The following is a 22,755-nucleotide window of genomic DNA, read 5'->3' as shown; positions in this document are numbered from 1 at the left end:
AGCCCAATATAAGAACAACGTTAGGAACCAAAGTCTATAAAACAGGTTTCTTTTTAAAAAGTTCTGCTTAAATGCTAATAACCAACCTGAAATATGTGCACATGATGAATGTCTGCTTGTAAGAAAATTGGTGTTAAAAAATTTCATTAATTTCCTACTTGGAGGATTAGGTAACTTCAAAGATATCTCTAACCTTTATTTCTTTAATCTGTGAAAGATATATGTCAATTTTATAGCACTGAATGTCATACTTTCTCTAAGTTACTCTTTTTTCATGTACCTCACATTACTATTCACCTGAAAACAGGGGGCTATTATTATGTACTTGTGCTAATGCTGATTTCATACCATTTCCATTGTAATTCTACCCTGGATAATAAAATAGTCAATATGCCCCTGCGTCTGTTTCCCCCTTGCAGTGGAAGAGTTACTTCACTGAAACAGATAAACAGGATGGATAATGATTGTTATCTGCTCAGTGATCCTTGTAAGGGAGAAAAGTAGAATGGTCTCTGATCAGTCTCAGAATTGGGACCTGACTGAATTTCATTTAGGAAATAGCAAGTTCTTACAATAGGTGACATTCTCTAAAGTTTATAAAGATTAGAATATCTGACCTGAATTGTGGAAAAATATGTTAAATTATATCCATACAGTAAGTTCCCTTACCTCACACAGAGCAAATAAGTCACATATAAATCATCTTTTGACTTAAATAAAGATGTCAAGAAAAATCTCCCCCAACAAAATGAATACTACATGGAATGTCTCACTTCCTTTTTATATATGTTTATGACAGTGTCAGGGAAGCTAGAAGTTATGTCCCTTCCTCTTCTATGAATTTGCTAGGGACTGAATCAATGTGGACAAATCAGTCAGTTACCTAAATGAAACGTATTGATCTTATATTGAGGGAATGACCCAGACCATTTTTGTGTGGTCCAATTCATTTAAATTACCATAAATATAAAAATTATAGTTTCTATAAAACATCAGTCCAGTGGACAAAAATACATTGCACATATTTTAGCACTTATAAAAATTAAAACCAATCCTTTCTTATAAGTGTTTGTCATCCACATATAGTATTTTATGACTAGATACTTCTCTATGATACAGAATTTTTCAGACAAGAGTACCCATTTTAATATGCTAGGGGCCTACTGTTGGTCAGAATCATGATTTCTTGCCTTATTACAATTTAGTTAAATCCAATATATTTACTAAGTGCCTATGAAACACAAAAATGACAGCTATATTTTCTTCCTTTACTGTCTTCTTGCTTTGCAGATTTATAGTATGAAAAGAATAAAGGAGTGAAGGATGGCAGGAAAGGATTAATGTGTTTGCCACATAGTCCAGTGTGTGTAGAAACTCCATGTGACAAAGAGGGATCAATTATGTAAGACAACTGAAACTGAGAAAGTGAGAAATCTGGGAAGAGAACTATATTTTATCAGTCTATGCCAGAAAGAGGGCACAGATAATTTTATAGATGAGGAAATTTTAACAGGAGAATTAGTATCAAGATTGAATGAAGGCCAACTATTGAAAAAAGACAAAGAACAGCCATGAAATTTATAGGCCACAGAGGTGTTTTTTAGTTAAGTCTAGGAGAAGATAATATAGCATGAATTAAATAAGGCTTGGCAAAAACAAACAGGTGGGGCTACATCAAATTTAAAAAAAAGTGTCTGCATAGTAAAAGAAACCATCAACAAAAACAAAAGGCAACCTACTGAATGGGAGAATATATTTGCAAATTATATATCTGATAAGGGATTACTAACCAAAATACATAAAGAATTAATACATCTCAATACACACACACACACACACACACACACACACACACACACACACACACACACATACACACACACACAAATTGATTTAAAAAATGGCCAGAGGACCTGAATAAACATTTTCTAAAGAAGACATGCAGATGACCAACAGGCATATGAAAAGATGTTGAACATAACTAATCATCAGAAAATGCAAATCAAAACCATAATGAGATATCACCTGATACCATCAGAATGGCTGGTATCAAATACGTGCAATAACAATTATTGGCAAGGATGTTAAGAAAAGGGAACCCTCACATACTGTTGCTGGGAATACAAACTGATAAAGTCAGTAAGCAACACAGTATGGGGGTTCCTCAAAAAATTAAAATAGAAGTATTTTATGACTCAGTGATTCCATTTCTGAGTATTTACCTGAAGAAAACAAAATCACTAATTTGAAAAAAATATATGCACTCCTATTATTATTGCAGCATTATTTATAATAGCCAAAATATGGAAATAATTTAAGATGAATGAACAGATACACAAATGGATAAAGAAGAAGTGGTACATATATACAATGGAATATTATGCAGCCATAAAAAAGAATGAAAATTGCCATTTGTGATAACATGGATGGACTTAGAGGGTATTGTGCTAAGTGAAATAAGTCAGAGAAAGACAAATACCATATGATTTTTTTATATGTGGAATCTAAAAAGAAAAGAAAAGCAAATAAACCAATAAGTACATAAAACTCATAAACACAGACAGCAAACTGGTGGTTGTCATAGGGAGAAGGGGGATGGGTGAAATAGATAAGGGGATAAAGAGGCACAAACTTTTAATTATAAAGTAATTAAGTCATGGTGATGAGAGCATCATAGGGAATATAGTCAATAATACTTTAATAACTTTGTATGATGACAAATGGTAACTATACTTATCCCGGTGAGAATTTCATAAGGCACTTAATTGTCAAATCACTATGTTACACACCTGAAACTATTTATATAAACTATATTTCAATGAAGTAAAATAAAATAAGCCTTGGACTGTGATCCATAAGACAGAAATGCCAATGCAGTGGAAGATTTGCTTACTTTCATTGAAAGAGGAAGAAAAAGTGTATATAGGAAAGGGCTTATCACTAAAAATGTGCTAATGATAAAGGGAATATTATTTCCAGTAGAATGAAATTCCCATAGGTTATGACATATATCATAGTGGTGAAGAGTTGAGCAAGAGGTGTAAAAGGATAAGCTGATATCATATGAAAGGCTATGGTATCCCAGAAAAAAAAAAAAATGTAGTACTTAAAAAATCAAGAACATTTGGCCAAGATTGAGTGGAGAATATTAAATCATAAAACCAAGACAGATATTATTATTGAACCAAAAATGTGGAATATATGGGGACAGGTAGCACACATGTTCATGTGAACTCAATTCTTTTAAAATGGAAAACTTCAAGGAAATGGTTCATCCTTTCTTATGCACTGTTCCCTTTCTTCTCAATGTGCTACACAGTGACTGGGGGCTAACATAAATGTGTCCTTGGTGTTCTCTAATTTGCAGATCACACTTAGCTAACAGATTCCAAATCTTAAGAAATTCTACAGCTTCCCACAGTAGCTTTTTTTGATGCAACAGCAGTGACTAAAAATTGGGTGGCTTGATATAAAACCCTTAATTTCTAAGATATCTCTATTTATTTCCATGTGAAATAATAAAAAAGAAAAAGAAAAAAAATTCTAAGCTAATTAAAGGCTGAAGCCACTTTCATCATAAAATATACAACATAATATACACAAACTATTACTAACTCAACTTACAGAAATTATTTTATGGTTCAAGCATTATATAATCAAGGTAAAAATACTTTCTGGGTGGTTGATTCATAACAAGCACTTACCATGTGGCTGACGACTGGGATGGTATATCTGAAGGTCAAATGGCTGTGCACTGGTTTTCTGAATCACACTGACATTCTGCCCTGTCCACTTATTGGCCTTTGACAATGTGTTGGTCCTCCAGTCTGTCCAGTAGACCTCACTCCCATACAGAGACACAGCAAAGGGATGAGAAAGGTATTCATGACCTCGGATGATTTCTAACATGGCTGTTCCATCATAGAGGGCTGAATAAATAGCATCTGACCTACAGAAAGGTAAATGTATCAGTAGTTTATCAAAACTCATTCAAATAGTCCAGGGTTGTGACTTAGATAAGTGACAGAGAAAATATTTTATGAAAAACTTTTTTTGAGTCTGTATCTGATTTATAGAAAAAAAAAACATAACAAAAGCAAATATATATCACCATCAATTTTTAGAAAATCACCACTATCATAATGAAAACAAACAAAAACTACCATCAATTTCAATGTATGTATACATGATACATGCTTGACAGGACATATTTTATTTAGTAAATTCTGTCTGAGGAGGAAACAAAATACAGGAAAAAAATAATTTTTTAAACCTGGCATCTGTCCAAACTATCCTTTTTTCAAAGTGGTCCACAGTTAATCCATTAGGCCAAGCCCCAGTTTTCATATCTTTGTAGATGGTCTTTCTCCCAGCACCACTCATAGAGGCAGATTCAATGCGAGGAAAATTGGCATCCCAATCTGTCCAGAAAAGAATTCTAAAGAGAAAGAAATAATGCTATTGTTTCAGTTGATCATTTCACAAGTATTTATTATATTTATTGAGTGCCTACTATATGCCATGCACTAGCTAGGTAAGCAGTCTTAAGAGAAACATGTACATTTACCCTCATGGGGCTTAGAGTCCAGTGGAAGAGACAGACTAAATAAACACATGAATATATAATTACAGGTTCTGAAATATGTTGAAGAAAAAATGTTATGAGAGAGAATAGCAGATAGGTGGTCTACTTAGAGAAGACGATCAGAGGAAAGTGCAATTTGAGGAGATGGTATTTACACTGAGTAAGAAAGATGAGAAGAGTAGTATAAAGAGCATGACAAGTAAGCAGCGGATACCAAGGCCTTAACAGTAAAAAGAAAGTGGGTGACTTGAAGAACAGAAATGAGGCCAATGTGTTAGAAATGTGATGAGTGAGGAGGAAAGGGGCAGAAGATGCTGTTAAAGAGGGTGAGCTTATGGGTCTTGTAGGATAAGGTGATTCTTTGGGGATTTTTACCAAGAAGATAAGAAGCACATTTAAGCAGGGGAGAAACATGGTATCACTTATTACATGGATTATAGAGAGGCAAGAATATGGGTATATCAGGTTATTTCCCAGGGCCGGCCAGATGATAGTGGCTTTGACTATGGTGGAGGCAATGAGGAGATGTGAATGGATACAGCATATATTTTGGAGATAGAATTGCCAGGACTATCTGTTGATGAGATATAGGAAATAAGGTCAAGAACAGAGTCACAGGTGACTGTCAGTTTCTTGTTTCAGCAAACTCAGAGTAAGGATAGGGAGTGGGTGTAAAGGGAATCCATTAAGTGAAGTGGGAAAAATGGAAGAGGAACATATTTTAAGAGCTGGTATTGAGTGTAGATTGGGTGTGGATAGCAATTGAAAGTTCAGTTTTGACTGTTTTGATTTTGAGATTTCTAGACATCAAAAAGAAGATGTCCAAGAATCTGTGTGGTATGCAGGGTGGAGTTCAGAGAATAAGGCAGGGTTGGAGACATGAATGTAGAAGTCATCAGCATGGAATAGATCATGTGACAGAGGATGCAGAGGAAAAACAGAAGGAAATCATATACACTGATGTATTACAAACATACAGTTGTTAAAATAGAACTTTTTATATATTAAAGATCATTACTTGTTTTTGGTTTGCTTTTTGTTGTTGTTTTGTTTTTACCAATTATGATTTGTGACTCTATAAACTCAGAGTGCACAAACAGTTCCAAACAACAGGCATTAAGTGTTTCGTGACATGCATTTGATTTCTAAGGCTACACAATTAGGTAATGGATGGCATGTGCTTAATTGACAGTTACTTAAACTGCTGATGCAAGTTTCTATGGTATGAATAACAGTTACACAACAATTTGCCAATTATTATAACTAGCTAATATTTTTTGAGTGCTTACTATATGCTAAGTATCATTTTCAGGGCTTTATATAGATTATCTCATTTATAATGAGGCAATGGCTAAAGTTATCCATATTTTAGAGATAAGAAAACAAGTTTAGAAAAGTTGAATTACTTGACTAGGGCTACCTAGCTCGCAAGTGGCAGAAGAAGATGGTAAACTGGATATCCTAACTTCTGTTCTCATGCTTTTAACATCTTTCTTTACTGTCATAACACTAAATAAAATAACTAAGCGAAAGCATCCTGTATGGAGAAGGAGCATGGTTGGGAGTGAACAAATGATAGTTGCCTTCTCTACTTTGGTTGTAGTACTCAGTGGGTAACGTGGAGATTTGGGAAGGAGAACGCAAAGGACTGGAGAGGTCATGACAGTCCAGTAAATCATTTATTATAACATTTTGGTGAGAAAGGTTAAGTTGTTGCTAAAAATATATTTGTTTTTCATTGTAATTATATATAGTTTTACTATTTTTTTATTCTTTTGAATGATCCTAAGCATGGTCGACTCTTGAACAACATGGGTTTGAACTGCACTGGTTCTCTTACATGTGGATTTATATATATATAGGGCAATTTTTTGAGATTTGTAATGATTTGAAAAAAACATTTTATTTTATCTAGCTTACTTTAAGAATACAGTATAAGATACATAGAACATACAAAATATGTGTTAATCTAAGGTTTATAAGTAAGGTTTCTAGTCAGCAATGGGTTATTAGTAGTTAAGTTTTTGGTGGTTCAAAAACTATATGCAGATATATGGCTGTGAGGGGGTGGGGGTCAGTGTCCCTAACACCCAAGTTGTTCAAGGGTCAATGGCATATAAATTTAGAACATTACCTTCACAAATGAAATAATCCTCTGGAACAAAATTAAAAATCCAATTCAACCTATCATCTTTTGAAAAGATTTATTACATCTACTTAAGGAAATGTGGAGTGATCTAAACTAAGTATCATGACTTTGATTTTTGAGAAGTATATAGTATAGGACATACAAATTACAAATATGAAATGATTATAATATAATTCAAAGCATTCTATAATAAACTTAGTAACTATATGTGCTGAAGCACTATGGTGGACCTGGAAAGAATATATTTACCTTATCAATAAAAATGGAAGTTCACATACAACTTAACCACTGGACATTCAAAACATGTTATTAAACAGTGTGTCAATGCTGAATAGTGAAAACGTGTATGTCTTTGTGTCAGACAAACTTAAGTTCATATCTGTCATTTACTCCAGCATACTTAACCTCAGACTCCATTTTCTCATCTGTAAATGAAAAACTATAACTGTACACACTTGTCAGGAGCATCTGATGATGCAATGGATGCAAACAATTTAGCACCCATGATGGACAGCACACAGAAAACATTTGTGTTTGAATGAGTATCTATACACACATTCAGATAATACTTTTTAAAGGCAAAATTTCAAAGTCTTCACAGACTGTTAAAGAAATGGAGACAGACAGAGACAGAGAAAGAAGGAGAATTAACACTTACGTAAATGTTGAAATGTTTTAAGAACATGTACGTGAAGGCAGATTAGTTTTATAAAGTAAGCATGAGCCAAAGCCATGAGAAAAGGTTTCTGAGGGGTAGGTCACAGCATTGGGTTTATCTCATAGGACATCTCTCAAAAAATGAGTTTATATTAAAAAAAAAGTTTTAATTTTATGAGCAGTTTTAGAAGTCGCCACAGCCCTGGTGTGAGCACATATCCACAAAGACAGTATCCAAATTAGTAATTATTTAACCACCAAATATTTGAGGAAGTTAAATAAACTGTTGGGGAAGGATAAAAATGAACATTAACATAGTAGAAGGCAATGTATTGATGATTGTTGAAGCTGGGTGAAAGGTCTAAGGGGGTTTATCATACAATTCCTTCTATTTTGTGTACTTGAAAATTTCCATAATAAAAGTTTAAAAGTAAATATAAATAACTCAAAATTAAATAAAAAGATAAAATGTTTAAAATATACCAGGGCTATTTATAAAACCTTATTGTTGGGAATATTTTCCTGAAAAAACTAATGTTTAAAGATAAGAGTATTCATTTTCTATGAATTACATGGAATATCAACACAAAATAATTTATAAGTAATTATATATATATATATATATATATATATATATATATATATATATACACCTATATATGGTGTAATACATATATTACATTTTATATAATACGTTGCCAGTTAAATAGAAAATGGAACAAAGGCTAGGTAATATAAAGCTGGTAGGCTAGTCAAATAGTTGAATGTGTTTTTTTTTAAAACAATGAATATGAAGTGAATTATGTGTCTCACTTTGAATGCATACAGCTTTTCAATGACAGCAGGTTGTTATTTAACAGTTTTTCTTTAAACCAGCATTAAAAAAAATAAGATTTAAAATGGAAACAAGACCAGTATAAATAACATCAGTCAAATTTATGGTAATATTTTGACCATCAAGGTAAACTGGAGAGATTCGCAGGTTTGAAAAAAAAATTAGGAAAAATAATCCCTGAAAACATCCAGTGAATTTTAGAGTCACAGAGAGTCTGAGGATCTGCGGATGAACCACGAGCAGATCCAGACGAAGCTGTACTCCACACTCTGGACTGATGACCCACGGACTTCTGAAGCACTGTCTTTGCCTCTACTGCAAATGAAGAAGTGGGGTCTCCCTTGGTGCTTTTTACATGGTTCTGCCTTATGCGGTTGTGGCAATTCTAACACACATACCAGTAGCCCTGCAATTCTGCATTCTCTCTATATTTGTAGATTTACCAGAAATAGGCACTGAAGATTCCCAAAAAAGAATGGTTTGGGAAGTTTTAAGGAATTATAAAATAAGTGATTTCTTCAATCCTTAAACACAGCAGCATTAAGTTGTTTCTTTTGTAGTGGCCGCTATGGTCGTACTTTTCATCAGTTCAGGTGGGACATTTCTTTTCATTAAATAGCTTGTTCTAGAATTAGTTTCCCTAAAAGTATCCTTAACCTTGCCTTAAGTCACTGTATCATCAGTTTTAAAAGGCGATTTCAAGGATCATTGTTTCATAAAATTTTAGGTACTCTTTTGTGTACTTTACAATGTCATATTTAAAAAAAATAAGTTTTCCCCTTATTACTTCCTTTTTATGGTTAAAATATATAAGCATTTCAATGATTGCATTATTTCTTCAAGTATACCAAGACTGACTAATCCTTTTTACAGAACGTAAGGAAATGTTCAGCCACAATTGCTTTTAAAAAGGAGACTACAGTCTACTGCTTCTACAGTTCCTTCCTGCTTTCACCGTTAGTCTGTATCAGGATTAAATTGGGTCAATGGACCATGAACAACCTGTACCGTTATAGGCATGAAAGGTCCATTAACGTCTATTAGGTCAAGCTGCAGAAAGTGAAAATAAATGATCTTGGCAAAAAAAGAGGTTACTTATCTGTAATCTTTAGGCCTTCTGAAACTAATAACATCTTCATTAGTTTTGTTTAGGAATAAACAATAAACTCCCAGATAAAATTAAAAGTGTATTTAGATGCCTCACTAATCTTCACAATTACTATGTCTGTTTTAACCAATTAGAATTGTTATAGTGGAGTGCAGTTATTATGAAAAATGGAAGCTAAATACAACGATGGAGCCAGGAGGTGCCACGCAGTTGCACAAGTATAAAGACAATGAAAGTTCGAGCACTGAAGTGAGTGCCTGTGGATTCTGAACTCCCAGATGCTTGTCACTCCCTAAGAATAAGCTTGATGTTTAGCGGAGATTCATGTGCTCTTTCAGGCCACTTTAGCATGAAGTTTATTCCTTTCAAATGGAACAGAAGAAAAATGGCTTCTCCGTAAGACTCCCTGGGATAACTTGCCACTTCGGATACTGGGTTAAAACCCAGATTACTGAAGGGATGTGGCATGATGGACAATCTGTTTTATAACATAAGATGAAGGCCTGTGGATTCTATTTATGCTGAGGAAGTGAAGTAGTTAATTAAAGATGTTTATTTTTTGGCATCTGTAAAAAAGTTCACAAAGCCCTTGACTGCTATAGGAGCCTGCCAGGATGTAAAATATGTTTTGGGAGACTAATGGTACAACCTAATTTTTTTCTCAGCTCTGCTGAGGGAGCATAAGTGTGCTGGCTGCAAACTTTTGTTTGTTTGCTCTTATAAACAAAGTTTATAGTATTACCCATTAGCTGTCTTACTGTATACTTTGCTCTTTGAGGTAGGTATATCCTTGAGTTCCTGTAAGTTGCATGTGGGCAAAAGTCTGTTAATATGCATGCATTAATTTATTTAACAAGCATTTATTGAGCATGATTATATATACCAACAGCTGTGAAGAATTTCATAGACTTGGAAGCAATTTTGCTTGCCATCAGAAAGCTTATGACTTAGTAGGAATGATAAGGGTATTTATAGAAACCATATTTTCTGGAAAAAAGTATCTATCTCGTGGGATTATCCTAAAAGAAAAATCAAAGGAAATTTAAACATCTTTGGAGCTTCTGTCAATTTTGAGTCACAGCTTCCATATGTATTTCATGAATAATTTGAAAAATAGGAGAAAATTTTATGTTTCTATTTGAATTTGTGAATAATAGTAAACAGTAAGTTTATATCAAATTAAATTATTTTTAAATGTTGCTTTTCTTGTGCTTAGCTTAGCATTCAATATGTGTGTGTTTATTACCCTCTCACCTTACCTTAACAAAAGGTCTAATATTTCAAACTATCATTGTCCTTTATAACAAAATATCCAATAAACTGAAAAATATTTTCATATTTGGACTACATTTTTAAATTTAATTGCCTCAACTGAGCTTTAAAGGTTTTTACTTTGAACCCCCTATCTTGATCATATCAATCCTCTATAAAATAATTTTTAACAATAAAAATCCTATCATATTGTGATACCCAAGCCTTACAGCCTTTTTAATTCATTCCTAGAGTTGAATGAATGATTAGTGTCATCTGGATTTTGGTCATTTATGTCAGAAATAATTTTACAAGTATTATCTCTTTCACCATTAAAAAAATTATGAATTAGCCTTGTAATTCCATAATAGCAATCAGTAATGGACAGCATCAACTTTCTCAGAAGTATTATAGGTTTTCCCTGTTCAGAGGCTAGTTTTCTGTACTAACTTTAAACTCTCAGAGAAGAGATTTTACCACTGAAGATCCCTTTAGATCACCAAATAGTGTTTGATATTTGCATGTAAGTAGTTGTGGGTTGTGTGTCCTCTGTATTTCTGTTTTTTTTTTTTCTCTGCTCTCAGGTCAGATATTCCCCAAACTGAGGTAAATAAATATATCCTAAGTGTTGTCAGTTCAGAGCTATAGAAAAAGAAGCTTCAACTCCTAGATCTACTGCTTTGTTAGGTCAGACTATTTTCAAAATTTCGTATACCTGTTTCATTTGTTTTGTTTTCTCTCTGCATGCCGTCCTTAGTTTAGAAAGCATTCAGTTTTCCTATCATGTTAGCATGCAGGCTAAAACTGCAACTTTTTCCAAAGTACCACTTTCCCTTATACAGAAAGTTTCTCATGCAGATAAGCTGCTTGTACAACTGAGAGCTGATAGGTGCCCATTTCACAGCAGTAATTGTTTCACTAAGGGTAAAACCTCGGTAGATGATAGCTCTGTGGGGAGTAAGGATCAGGATCAGCAATCTACTTGCACCCTCAGAAATAATCTGTTTAATAAAGGAAACTTCTCACTAAACATAGATCTCTTCCTGATGAATTATTATTTCAAGACGTAATGAGTAAAATGGACAAAAGCGTAAACTGTGTGAACTAGAAAACACACCTCCAGGCTAAATGGCACAGCTACTGCTCTTCTCATTGTTGCCAAATCTCCCTATGTTTTTCAAAAGAAGGCAGAAATCCAGGGTGGTATGCAAAATCTCTCAATATTTAAAATTGTGGCAATTAATGCAAATAAATTAAAAATGCTGCGGAAATTAGAGCAAATACATCAAGGAGGGTTGCCAGTTCGGAACCCTGCTAGACAAGCTGCTTTGCCCCTCTAATTTCTGGGTATGAGTTGAGAAGAAAGAGAACAAACAAACTTTCCCATCTATTGATTTCTGAGTCCTGGGCATAAACCAGAGCACAAGCTACAGAGTGCGGCCAGGAAGCTGACTTAAACACAAGGCTCTGTTACCCTCTTCTGAATCTCATTGGAGGTCCCTCCTGGTTGACTCCCTTCTCTCACTGATGTTCCCTGGATTTTGTATTAATTAAAGGTACAGAGCAAAAAAAAAAAAAATCATTTCTATTATCATTTAGACTTGGTAATGGTTTTGAATTTACTAAGTAATTAACAAAGAAATAAATTATTAGGAATAATAACAAGATATGCTCACATACATCAGTTAAATATTATCTTCCACATATTTACTATCTCCTCAAAAACAATCCAAAGATAAAGAGACTATATCATGCCTGATTTATAAAAGAGAAAACTGAAATCTGAGGGAAGATAATACACCTGAGTATGTTCTCCAGAGAATCAGTGATGGAGCAGGAACTGGAATCCTTGTTTTCTGGCTCCATATACAGTGTCTATTTCTTGCTCTTTCATAAAGGAACACACAGGGGAACAGCAACATCCTGACCTCAGCATTTGACCTTGCTTTCCAAAATCATGCACCTTGTCTTTCAAATGCCCCAAGATTCAGTGTCTCACCACTAGACACCTTCAAGCTAATCCTAATTTTCTTTTAAACCAATTTCCAGTTGCATACAAGGTACATAAAGGGTAATGTGGTTAACGTCGGTAATTGGACCAGAGACTGCACTTGTGCTCTGCAACCATTAGAAAAAACTGCAGCATCTCTTGTGCAGGTAAGAGAGAAATTAATTAAACTACTGCTTCAAAATAGAGTTGCAATTGCTTCCAATGCCCATATTTAGAAAAAAAAGAGATTTCTATCCTTTAAAAGTAACTATGTAAGTAATCTATAACTAAACTTGTGTTAATAAACTAATAATATACACACACAGAATTATATATATCTACACACATATACCCATATAAAAACAGAATTACATACACACACACACACACATATATATATATATACATGCACAAAAGAGGTACTTTGATTTATAATTTATGAAATGATTGAATTACATATTAATTTGAAAGATTATTTGCTATGACAAAGAGAATCTGTGGAAGGCAAACTTCTTTACCCATATCTTGGGTCCAAAGCAATGGCCCTGGGGTGTTCCATGGCTCCTGCTATTAGTGTGGTTCTTAATGAACCATCCAGTTTGGCCACTTCAATTTGGTCCAGATTGCTGTCTATCCAGTATATGTTGCCTGCTATCCAGTCAACTGTCAGTCCTTCTGGGGTAGCCAGGCCATGCTCCACAACCACTTCTACTGCACTGACACCTATAAAAAAAGGGAAACCAACACTATACCCATTCAAAGAACATGTTAAGCACAAAGGAAAAGGCCTACTTACCAGGAGTACAGTGGACTAAACATTACATTAACTTGGAGAGATGTAGTGCAAAAGTGTTGCCTGGCTCAGAGGAAACTAAGACGGCCCTGATATCAGCAGTATTACTAGTCTTTCCCACCAGAACATTTAATCTCTGTAGTCCATTCACTGACAGTGGGACAGAATTTTTAAACAACCATGAAGCTAATAACAATGCTTAGGTTGCAAAAAAGTTATTTCTTGCTCCTGACTTTTTTAAGAGAACAAGGGATTTGGGGAACGACAATGATGCTGGTTAAAATCAGTGCAATTTAATTCAAACATTGATCTTCATAGGTGGAATAAAGAGAAAAAGTTTACCTGGGGCAGCATGCACCATAGCAAATCAGCACCCACTCTTTTTTGAAACATGCAAAATAAGATAGCTTTTACTGCATCTAAGATAAGCCCCAAATCACACTCCACTGGCTGCCCAAAGCTATAAGACTTGCAGGATGTCTCTTTTTTTGTAATAATTTGTAAATAATCGAAGAAGGAATTAGCATGGTCTAAAAAGAAATAAGCAATTTGGTACTGTCCACCAATATTCTCATTTATTCACTCCTTAATTTCTTTGGAATTAAAAAGAATAAAAATAATTCTTTCTAATAGGATAGCTCTTCATAGTTTATGATATTGGCCATGTTTTTGTCAGGTATTTTAATAGTGTCTAATAGGTTTTTTAAACAGCCATCTAAACCCCTGGACTTAATTTCATCATTTGAAACCAATATCTTACAGTATGACACAGGACACAAATTCACACATTATAATTATATTGTATGTTTTTCAAAATTTTTCAAAGATTGCAAAGGCAATTTTCAAAAATTGCAAAGGCAATTTAAGGAAGAATCTAGATTTTAAGAAAAATACTTGGCCTTTAGAATGCTATACAGACCCAACATTTTCAAGATAATTATTACATATATTTATCTCAAAGCTTTGCTTCTTAAGAAAGGCCTCGATTAGACAAAAGAGGTAAGTCAAATTATGGCAGAAATATTTAGCTCATAGGAGTAGTCTTTGTAACAATTCATTGTTTTTTTGAATTATGTTGAAAGATGGTAACAAAATTTTTTTAAAGTTATTTTAACTTACAAAAATATGACTGCTAGTATGTAGAAGGCAATTGTTTTTGTCTTGTAAATAAAGTTCTTCACCAAATGTCCGTGGAAAAGTCCACAACTTGAAAATGGTGTGAATGGCACAGGCCTTCAGCATTCCCCTCGCGCATATCCTCACACATATACCTGACACCCCAAGTTTTACATATTTGAGGGAGGAGACAAAGAAACAAAGCCTAGAAATTAATTAAATATTCCTTCTGATTACAGAATACTTTTTTTCTGGAATTTTCAGTTGAAAATTAATCTAAAGATTAAGTCAAAATTGTCATATATGTACCTCCACTTTCAGAAAGCTTGCCCCGGTATATTCTGTCTTCTACAACATCTGTCCAATAAAGTAAACTTTGATTGAAGTGAAAATCAAGTGCTATTGTGTTTCTCAATCCAGGAACAAGTAGACTATAATCTCTTTTGTGAAGATCAATCCTTCTGATCTCATGGCGAATAGAAAAGATGATGAATGCTTCAAAAGGATCTGAAAATAAATTTATTTTTAATAGGCTTATGAAAATATTGATCCGCTTTCATAAGTGGAATAAAATGCTCAAGGTCAAATGCATTTATTTAAAAGTAGAATTTATTATCTAATTCTGTGTCATGGAAGAAGGGATTTCTCTTAATCCACAATTTAAAAGAAACTTGAGAAACTTAGGTTCATGTGCATTCATGAAAATGAGGTATAAAAGTTTTTTTATTCCTTGGATTTTTATATAACTGATTTGATTAAATAATACAACAATTGTTGCATATATAAGCCAAAATGGGAGATTTTCTGTTTTAGTGGAGTTTCACTTGACAATCCAAACCTCAAAGACAACACCATAGGGATTGCTAAGAGTTGGCTGAAGATTGTTCTGCCACTCTAAGTTCATTACATACCTATAGACACATGATCTGTAAGGAAGAGACCCAACAAAAGAGGATTCTCTGAAGAGAGTAATTGGATTTATAGTTAGGGAGCTCCTGACAACAGGGCAGATGGTGGCTTTCTCAACAGTTCAAGATAACCATGCCTATACTGTTCCCAACTCGATTTTAATCCTGGACAAGGTCTGAGTGGGAAGAATGGAGAGATGTTTTGAAAACAGATATGAGATTAAAGTTTTATATTTATATGTGCCTAAAAGAATATTTCAATATCTGAAAGTTACTAATATTATACTATCACTTTGAAAATGTGTCAAGTCCTGTACCAATTACTGTTGGACATACTAACATGAGCTAGACATGAATCTGTTTGATGAATATGTGTTTTGAGGGAGGGATCCAGGGCCATAAAGATTTCCTGTTTCCAGGTTGGTTCCTCTGAGCTTTCTTTTATAGAAATTGGTTTTCTTATTCCAAGTCTAGACATATCCTCTGAACTGGAGGTGCTATAATCATGCATATACTGAGGGACAAGAGATGGGTGTGATATCTAAGTCAGACTCTGTGGTTCATAAGGTTCCAGAGAAGTTTACAAGCTGAGGAGAGTCTCTTTCCTTCTAAGGTCACAAATCTCTCAGCCTAATGTTGCTGGTGTTCATATCTTTGTAATTTGCCTAAGCCTATTTGTATTATTATAGTAGAAGTGAAAAAAAGGCACAAAGAATGAATCAGCAATGACCTGTGGTGAGACTATGTGTTAAGGACAATCAAATCCATAGTTCTAATTATTCCTACAACTAGTTACTTCCTTCAAATCCCCCAGACATTCCCCATGCTTTGAGTATGTAAGCCAATGCACCTAATTCTATTCACCTTAATTTGAACTGGGTTTTTGTCAACTGCTACCAGGTTTACTGTTCTTATTAATGTTTCCTCAAAGAGGTCTTTCCTGATCAGTTATGCAATAAAGACCCATCTCCATTATTCTGTATCAACATAGCCTATTTATTACTTATCTTCCTTAGTGAATTATAAGCTCTATAAAATAGAGATCTCTGTCTTGGTCATTATGATGTCCCTAACATGGACATAGAGAAGACATAGTACATACCAGGTCTTAGATTCAGAAGAGTGCTAACCTAGGCTAGCTGTTCTTGGCATGAGGGAGTGACCTGCCACTCTTTTTTCCCACTGGATGTAAATCTACTTTAAGAAGCTCTGCCCATTACATTAAATAAGTGTATTTTGAATGAATAAATGTTGCTAAAAGTCAAATTCATATTAGGAAACTAGCTGGTAGCTAGCATGAGAGAGAGTCCTCCCATGGAAGGTAAAAACACATACTTGACCTGCAGCTGACTGCACAGTATAAAATAAGCCAAGCCAAGACTATAAGAACTGCTCAGAAGGCCTCACAACTTGTGAGCAAAGTTGTGATCATGTAGGTATTGTAGTTATTCATTGTATAGCACTGTAGTGTTTATTGTACATTACTATGACAGTAGCTAACTGATGCAAGATACTAAATATGTAAAAAATAACTAGTTCTAAGTAGCCCCGATAGAATAAATACTCATAGAATTTTAAACCCAGAATTCAGCATTTTTAAAGTAAAGAAAATATTTGTGTTGAATGTATATTTATTTAAAAGAAGAATACCTAATTTGGGATTAGAACTCTCGTTTCATTCTCTGCTCTGGCTATGAAACAACTGTTTGCTCTTTTAAAACTCTTTACCTTTTCAGGAATTAAATGTCCTTACCTGTAAAATGAGGAAAACAATAAACTTTTTTCAATCTAACTTTAACTTTTGTTACTAGAACCCAATTAAATAGTGTATGCAAATTTATATTACAAGCTGAAAATCATCAGAGATGTGAAGCTAACTGTGAAGTAGTAAAAAGATAATAGACATGGAGTCAGAAACCATGGATTTAAGATGGAGCTCTATCAACAAGTGTGTCAATTTAAGAATTTAACTTAAACTCTCTGATCCTCACTAATTTTTTTATTTATAAAAATGTATAACATACTGAGTTATCAGGATAATTGATAATCAAAGTGTGAATACTTAACAGTACCTCAATGAGTGGTTAATTATTACTATGAATATGACATTCCAAAGACTAGCCAAAGGAATAGCAAAATAGTGCATAAGAGAAAAGGCTGCAATGATGATACACCAAAAGGAAGTGAGATATTTCTCAGCATGTGCTGAAACTAGTGACATTTCAGTTCTGAAGAGCTTCCTCATCCTTTGGCTTATAGTTTGCTCTTAGTCAAGCAGTAAATTAATGGTGCAGCAGTTATTTGCTAAAGAAATGTCTACTTAATACCTGTTAAAGGCATAGTTTTAAAATCACAATATAATAATGCACTACCTCTTCTTTAGGGAATCAGTGCAAGTTCCTCCTGAACTAATACTGGAAGACATCTGTTGCCAAAACACCACAGTTAGAGGAAGGGCTGATGGATGCATTCAAAGTGCAGAAAGTTTGTGAGAGACGATGCCTGCAGCTGTAGATATGAAAATATGCTAGCAGAGCACAATTCTCAAAGGAGGCAGTACAACAAATGGTCAAACCCCATAATCACTTTGTGAAAAAAATCGGATGGGAGTAACAGCCTGGTCTCAGGAACTTCTCTGAGCCAACTGCCACCTTAAACACCCAGGGGGAGGGTGTGAAATGAAGTGAACACACATTCAGTATGTTAACTGAAAGAAACCAGGCTCAAAAGTCTACAAACCATATGATTCCATTTCTGTGACATTCTGGAAAAGGCAAAACGATAGAGACAGAAAACAAAACAGTGGATACCAGTAGGAAACATCTGGGGGAGGACTTGATTACAGATTTTTAGACAAAAATCACTAGCCTTTCTAAAAACAAGAGCCACTGAGAATACAAAATGGGAAAAGAACAAATGCATATTAACCACAACAATGAAAAAAAGATAAGGAATCTAGGAATAAAATTGTTAGGAAATATACAAAGATTGCATGAAGAAATTTTAAAACACTAATGAGAGGAATAAACACTACAACAAATGGAAAGGTATATAGTATTATTAGATTGAATAAATAAATAATGTCCCACAGATATTTATTCTGCCTAAATTAAGTTATAAATTTCCTGTAATGAAAAATATTTATAAATACCATTCTTAAGATAATACTGGATAATTTTAAAAATTATGTTAAAAAAGTGTGACTCACCAGGAAAATTCCAGGGGAAATATATAATAGTGATTAACTCCAAGAGACAGGAAACTGTATTATTGTATTAATAAAAAAAGTACTCTGGTACAGACTCATAGCTGACTATAGGGCTTACAAATATGATAGTTTTAGGCACCTGGAGAAGAAATTAAGTTGAAAATTTCCTAGCTTAAAACAAGAAATAATTTCCAGATAGCTGAATACTTTTGGTCTAATAAATGGAAATATGATAGTCTTAGAATTTAGCAGAGAATAATTATTTTTACAATGATAGAAAGAAGGCTTTCCTGAGTTTGATACAAGTCATAGGAGACCTAAAGGAAATAATGATATTTATATACATTTTAAAAATTGTAGGAGAAAAATAATGTAAAAAGTAATGTAAAAAGACAAAGGACAAACTGGGTAAATATTTGAAAAATAATACAGGACTAAATTCTTTAATATATATGAGCTACTATAAATTGACAAGAAAAAAGTATTAAAATATATAATGGGCCTGCATTGGGCAATATCTATGAAAAGTTTTAAAAAATAGTTATGTATATATATATATATATATATATATATATATATATATATATATATACAGAGAGGGACTTAAAGATGGTAGCATGAGAAGCGAGACAGAAACCTCCTCCTAAAACCACATATAATATAAAAGTACAGCAAATGCAACTAATCCTGAAAGAGTGACAGGAAAGAAGACTGCGACAGACTGCCTACATCTGGGGAAAAGAGAAGACCTCATGGAAAAGGGTAAAGTAGCAAAGCCATGGTCTGGCAGGACAGAAGCCCTTCCCCCATCCCAGCTCACTGGCAGGAGAAAGAGAAACAGAGCGGGAAAGAGGTGGGGGCCTAGGACTGCTGAACTCCCAGCCCTGGAGATCTGCTCTGGAGGCACGAACCTACATTACATGGTGTTCTGGAGATTAGTGGGGTTGGAAAGCAAAGACAGGCAGAATACTTGGAACAGTGAGATTCCAGGAGCTTGTGGAGAATAGGTACACACAACTGGATACTCAGGGACAAAAGAAAGGCAGGCACTCTGAGAGACTTCCCAACAGCAAGAGGGCTGCTAAAGGGGCATAGATAGCATAGAGCTTGATGCTTAGGAAAAAGGACAGTTGGACAAAAGAGTCCAGGTGCACTCAGCCCAGAAGCTTGGGAACTTTCAGGACCTTCAGGTGCTCCATCCCCCTGTCTGGCAACGCAGTGCCGAGGTACCCCACTGTGATTTTCAGCCTGTCAGTCCTTCTTCCAAGCCAGCACCAGCTCGCAAACCTGCTGCCCCACAATTGTGCCATGTCAGCAAGAGGGCAGACCTACTTAGGGAAGCTACAAGGGTGTTGCATAGAGACTTTTCCTTGCGTGCTTGGCCACTGGCCCTGGAATGGAGGCAGGCAATGTGGCAGGGAAGCAGGAAAGAGGTCTTTCCTCCCCACAGGCACCAGTGCCTCTTGCCTGTGACCTCCACCATCGCTCCAGGTGCTGAGCAGCTCCAGAGAGTAGAGCTTCTGGGATTAGAGGGCACTGCCTACACAAAGTTATTATTCCATATAATTCATTACGAATATGAAATGTCAAAAGAACCTTGTACTAATGAAAATACAACAAACACCAGAAAGAGGGCCAAATGAAACTGAAATCACCAATATTCCTGAAAAAGATTTCAAAATAAAAATCATAAACATGCTCATGGAGCTAAAGAAAAATATTCAAGACCTCAGGGAGGAATTCAAGAGAGACAGACACTTGGGAAAATACAGTAGCTGAAATGAAACATACAATGGATGGATTTAAAAGCAGATTGGATGAGGAAGAGGAGATGGTAAATGCAATAGAAATTAGAGAAGAGGAATACAAAGCAGCTGAGGCAGAGAGAGAAAAAAGTATCTCTAGGAAAGAAAGAATATTGAGAGAACTGTGTGACCAAGCCAAGGAACAATATTCACATTATAGGAGTACCAAAAGAAGAACAGAGAGAAAAAGGGATAGAAAATGTCTTTGAGGAGGTAACTGCTGAAAACTTCCCCAATTTGGGGAAGGAGATAGTATGTCAGGCCATGGAGGTGCACAGATCTCCCAGCACAAGGGACCCAAAGGAGACAACACCAAGACATATAATAATTAAAATGGCAAAGATCAAGGATAAGGATAGAGTATTAAAAGTAGCCAGAGAAAGAAAAAGGACCACAATACAAAGGAAAAACCCATCAGGCTATTATCTCTTCTCAGCAGAAACTTTAAAGGCTCGAAGAGAGTAGCATGATAAATTCAATGCAATGAAACAGAAGGGCCTCAAACCAAGAATACTCTACCTGGCAAGATTATCATTTAATTTTGAAGAAGGGATTAAACAATTTCCAGATAAGCAAAAGTTGAGGGAATTTACCCCTATAAAACATTCTACAGTGTATTTTGGAGGGACTGTTATAGTTCCAAATATAGTTAAATTTGGAAGGCTAAATAGCTGTCACCAAGGAAAATAAAACCACAGTAAAGGAAGTAGAAAAAATTAATTACCAAGTACATGCAAAATTAAATCAACTACCTCAAAGGCAGTCAAGGGATAGACAAAGAGTGCAGAATATGATACCTAATATATAAAGAATGGAGGAGGAAGAAAAAGGAGGATAAAAGAACCTTTAGATTGTGTTTGTAATAGCATGCTAAGTGAGTTAAGTTAGACTGTTAAATAGTAAGGAAGTCACCCTTGAACTTTTGGTAATGACGAATCTAAAGCCAGCAATGGCAATGAGTACATACCTATTGATAATCACCCTAAATGTAAATAGACTGAGTGCATCAATCAAAAGACATAGAGTTACTGAATGGATGAAAAAACAAGACCTGTCTATATGCTGTCTACAAAAGACTCACTTCAAACCCAAAGACATACACAGACTAAAAGTGAAGAGGTGGAAAAAGACATTTCATGCAAATAATAGGGAGACAAAAGCAGGAGTTGTAGTATTTGCATCAGACAAAAATAGACTTCAAAACAAGAAATAACAATAAACAAATATGACATTACATAATGATAAAGGGGTCAGTCCAACAGGAGAGTATACCATTATAAATATCTATACACCAAACACAGGAGCACCTACATATGTGAAACAAATAACAGAATTAAAGGGGGAAATAGAATGCAATGTACTCATTTTAGGAGACTTCATCATGCAGCTCACTCCAAAGGACAAATCAACCATATAAAAAATAAGTAAGGAGAAAGAGACACTGAACAAAACATTAGAACAGATGGACTTAACAGACATCAACAGAACATTCCACCCAAAGTGAGTAAGACATGCATCTTTCTCAAGTGCACATGGAACACTTTCCAGAATAGATCACATACTAGGCCACAAAAAGAGCCTCAGCAAATTAAAAAACATTGAAATTGTGCCAACCAGTTTCTCAGATCACAAAGGTATGAAACCAGAAATAAATTATGCAAAGAAAACAAAAAATCCCAGAAACACATGGAGGCTTAACAACATGCTCCTAAATAACAAATGGACCAATGACCAAATAAAAACAGAGATCAAGCAATATGTGGACACAAATGAAAACAGTAACTCTCCATAAATCTGTAGGATACAGTGAAGGCTGTGCTAAGAGGGAAGTATATTGCAATACAGGCCTACCTTAGGAAATAATAACAATCCCATATGAACAGTCTAAATTCACAATTAATGAAACTAGAAAAAGAAGAACAAATGAAGCCCAAAGTCAGTAGAAGGAGGGACATAATAAAGATTAGAGCAGAAATAAATAAATTCAAGAAGAATAAAACAGTAGAATCAATGAAACCAGCTGCTTGTTCTTTAAGAAAATAAACAAAATAGATATAAACCCCTAGCCAGACTTATCAAGATAAAGAGTTTACACACATAAACAGAATCAGAAATGAGAAAGGAAAGGCCACTATGGGCACCACAGAAAAACAAGGAATTATTAGAGAACACTATGAGAAATCATATGCTAACAAACTGGATAACCCAAAAGAAATGGACTACTTTCTAGAAAAATACAACCTTCCAAGATTGACCCAGTAAGAAACAGAAAGTTTGAGCAGACTAATTACCAGCAACAAAATTGAACTGGTAATCAAAACACTACCTAAGAACAAAAAACCTGTACCAG

The 22,755-nt window shown here is 34.6% G+C and overlaps 1 protein-coding gene across 1 annotated transcript in view; it reads right to left on the bottom strand.

The window, feature by feature from the left end:
- Positions 1-22,755, bottom strand: part of LRP1B (LDL receptor related protein 1B) — a 1,911,502-nt gene that overhangs the window by 633,003 nt on the left and 1,255,744 nt on the right. The window contains exons 24-27 of the mRNA XM_057505633.1: positions 14,794-14,991; positions 13,094-13,298; positions 4,274-4,438; positions 3,705-3,949 (exon numbers count right to left, since the gene is read on the bottom strand). Of these exons, the coding sequence (XP_057361616.1) occupies positions 3,705-3,949; positions 4,274-4,438; positions 13,094-13,298; positions 14,794-14,991 (813 nt within the window). The remainder of the gene's footprint in view (positions 1-3,704; positions 3,950-4,273; positions 4,439-13,093; positions 13,299-14,793; positions 14,992-22,755) is intronic.

Source organism: Manis pentadactyla, chromosome 8 (assembly GCF_030020395.1).
Source record: "Manis pentadactyla isolate mManPen7 chromosome 8, mManPen7.hap1, whole genome shotgun sequence".
Lineage (NCBI taxonomy): Eukaryota > Metazoa > Chordata > Mammalia > Pholidota > Manidae > Manis > Manis pentadactyla.
The sequence above is the reverse complement of the archived record's forward strand: the minus strand, read 5'-3'. Positions and strand labels throughout refer to the sequence as shown.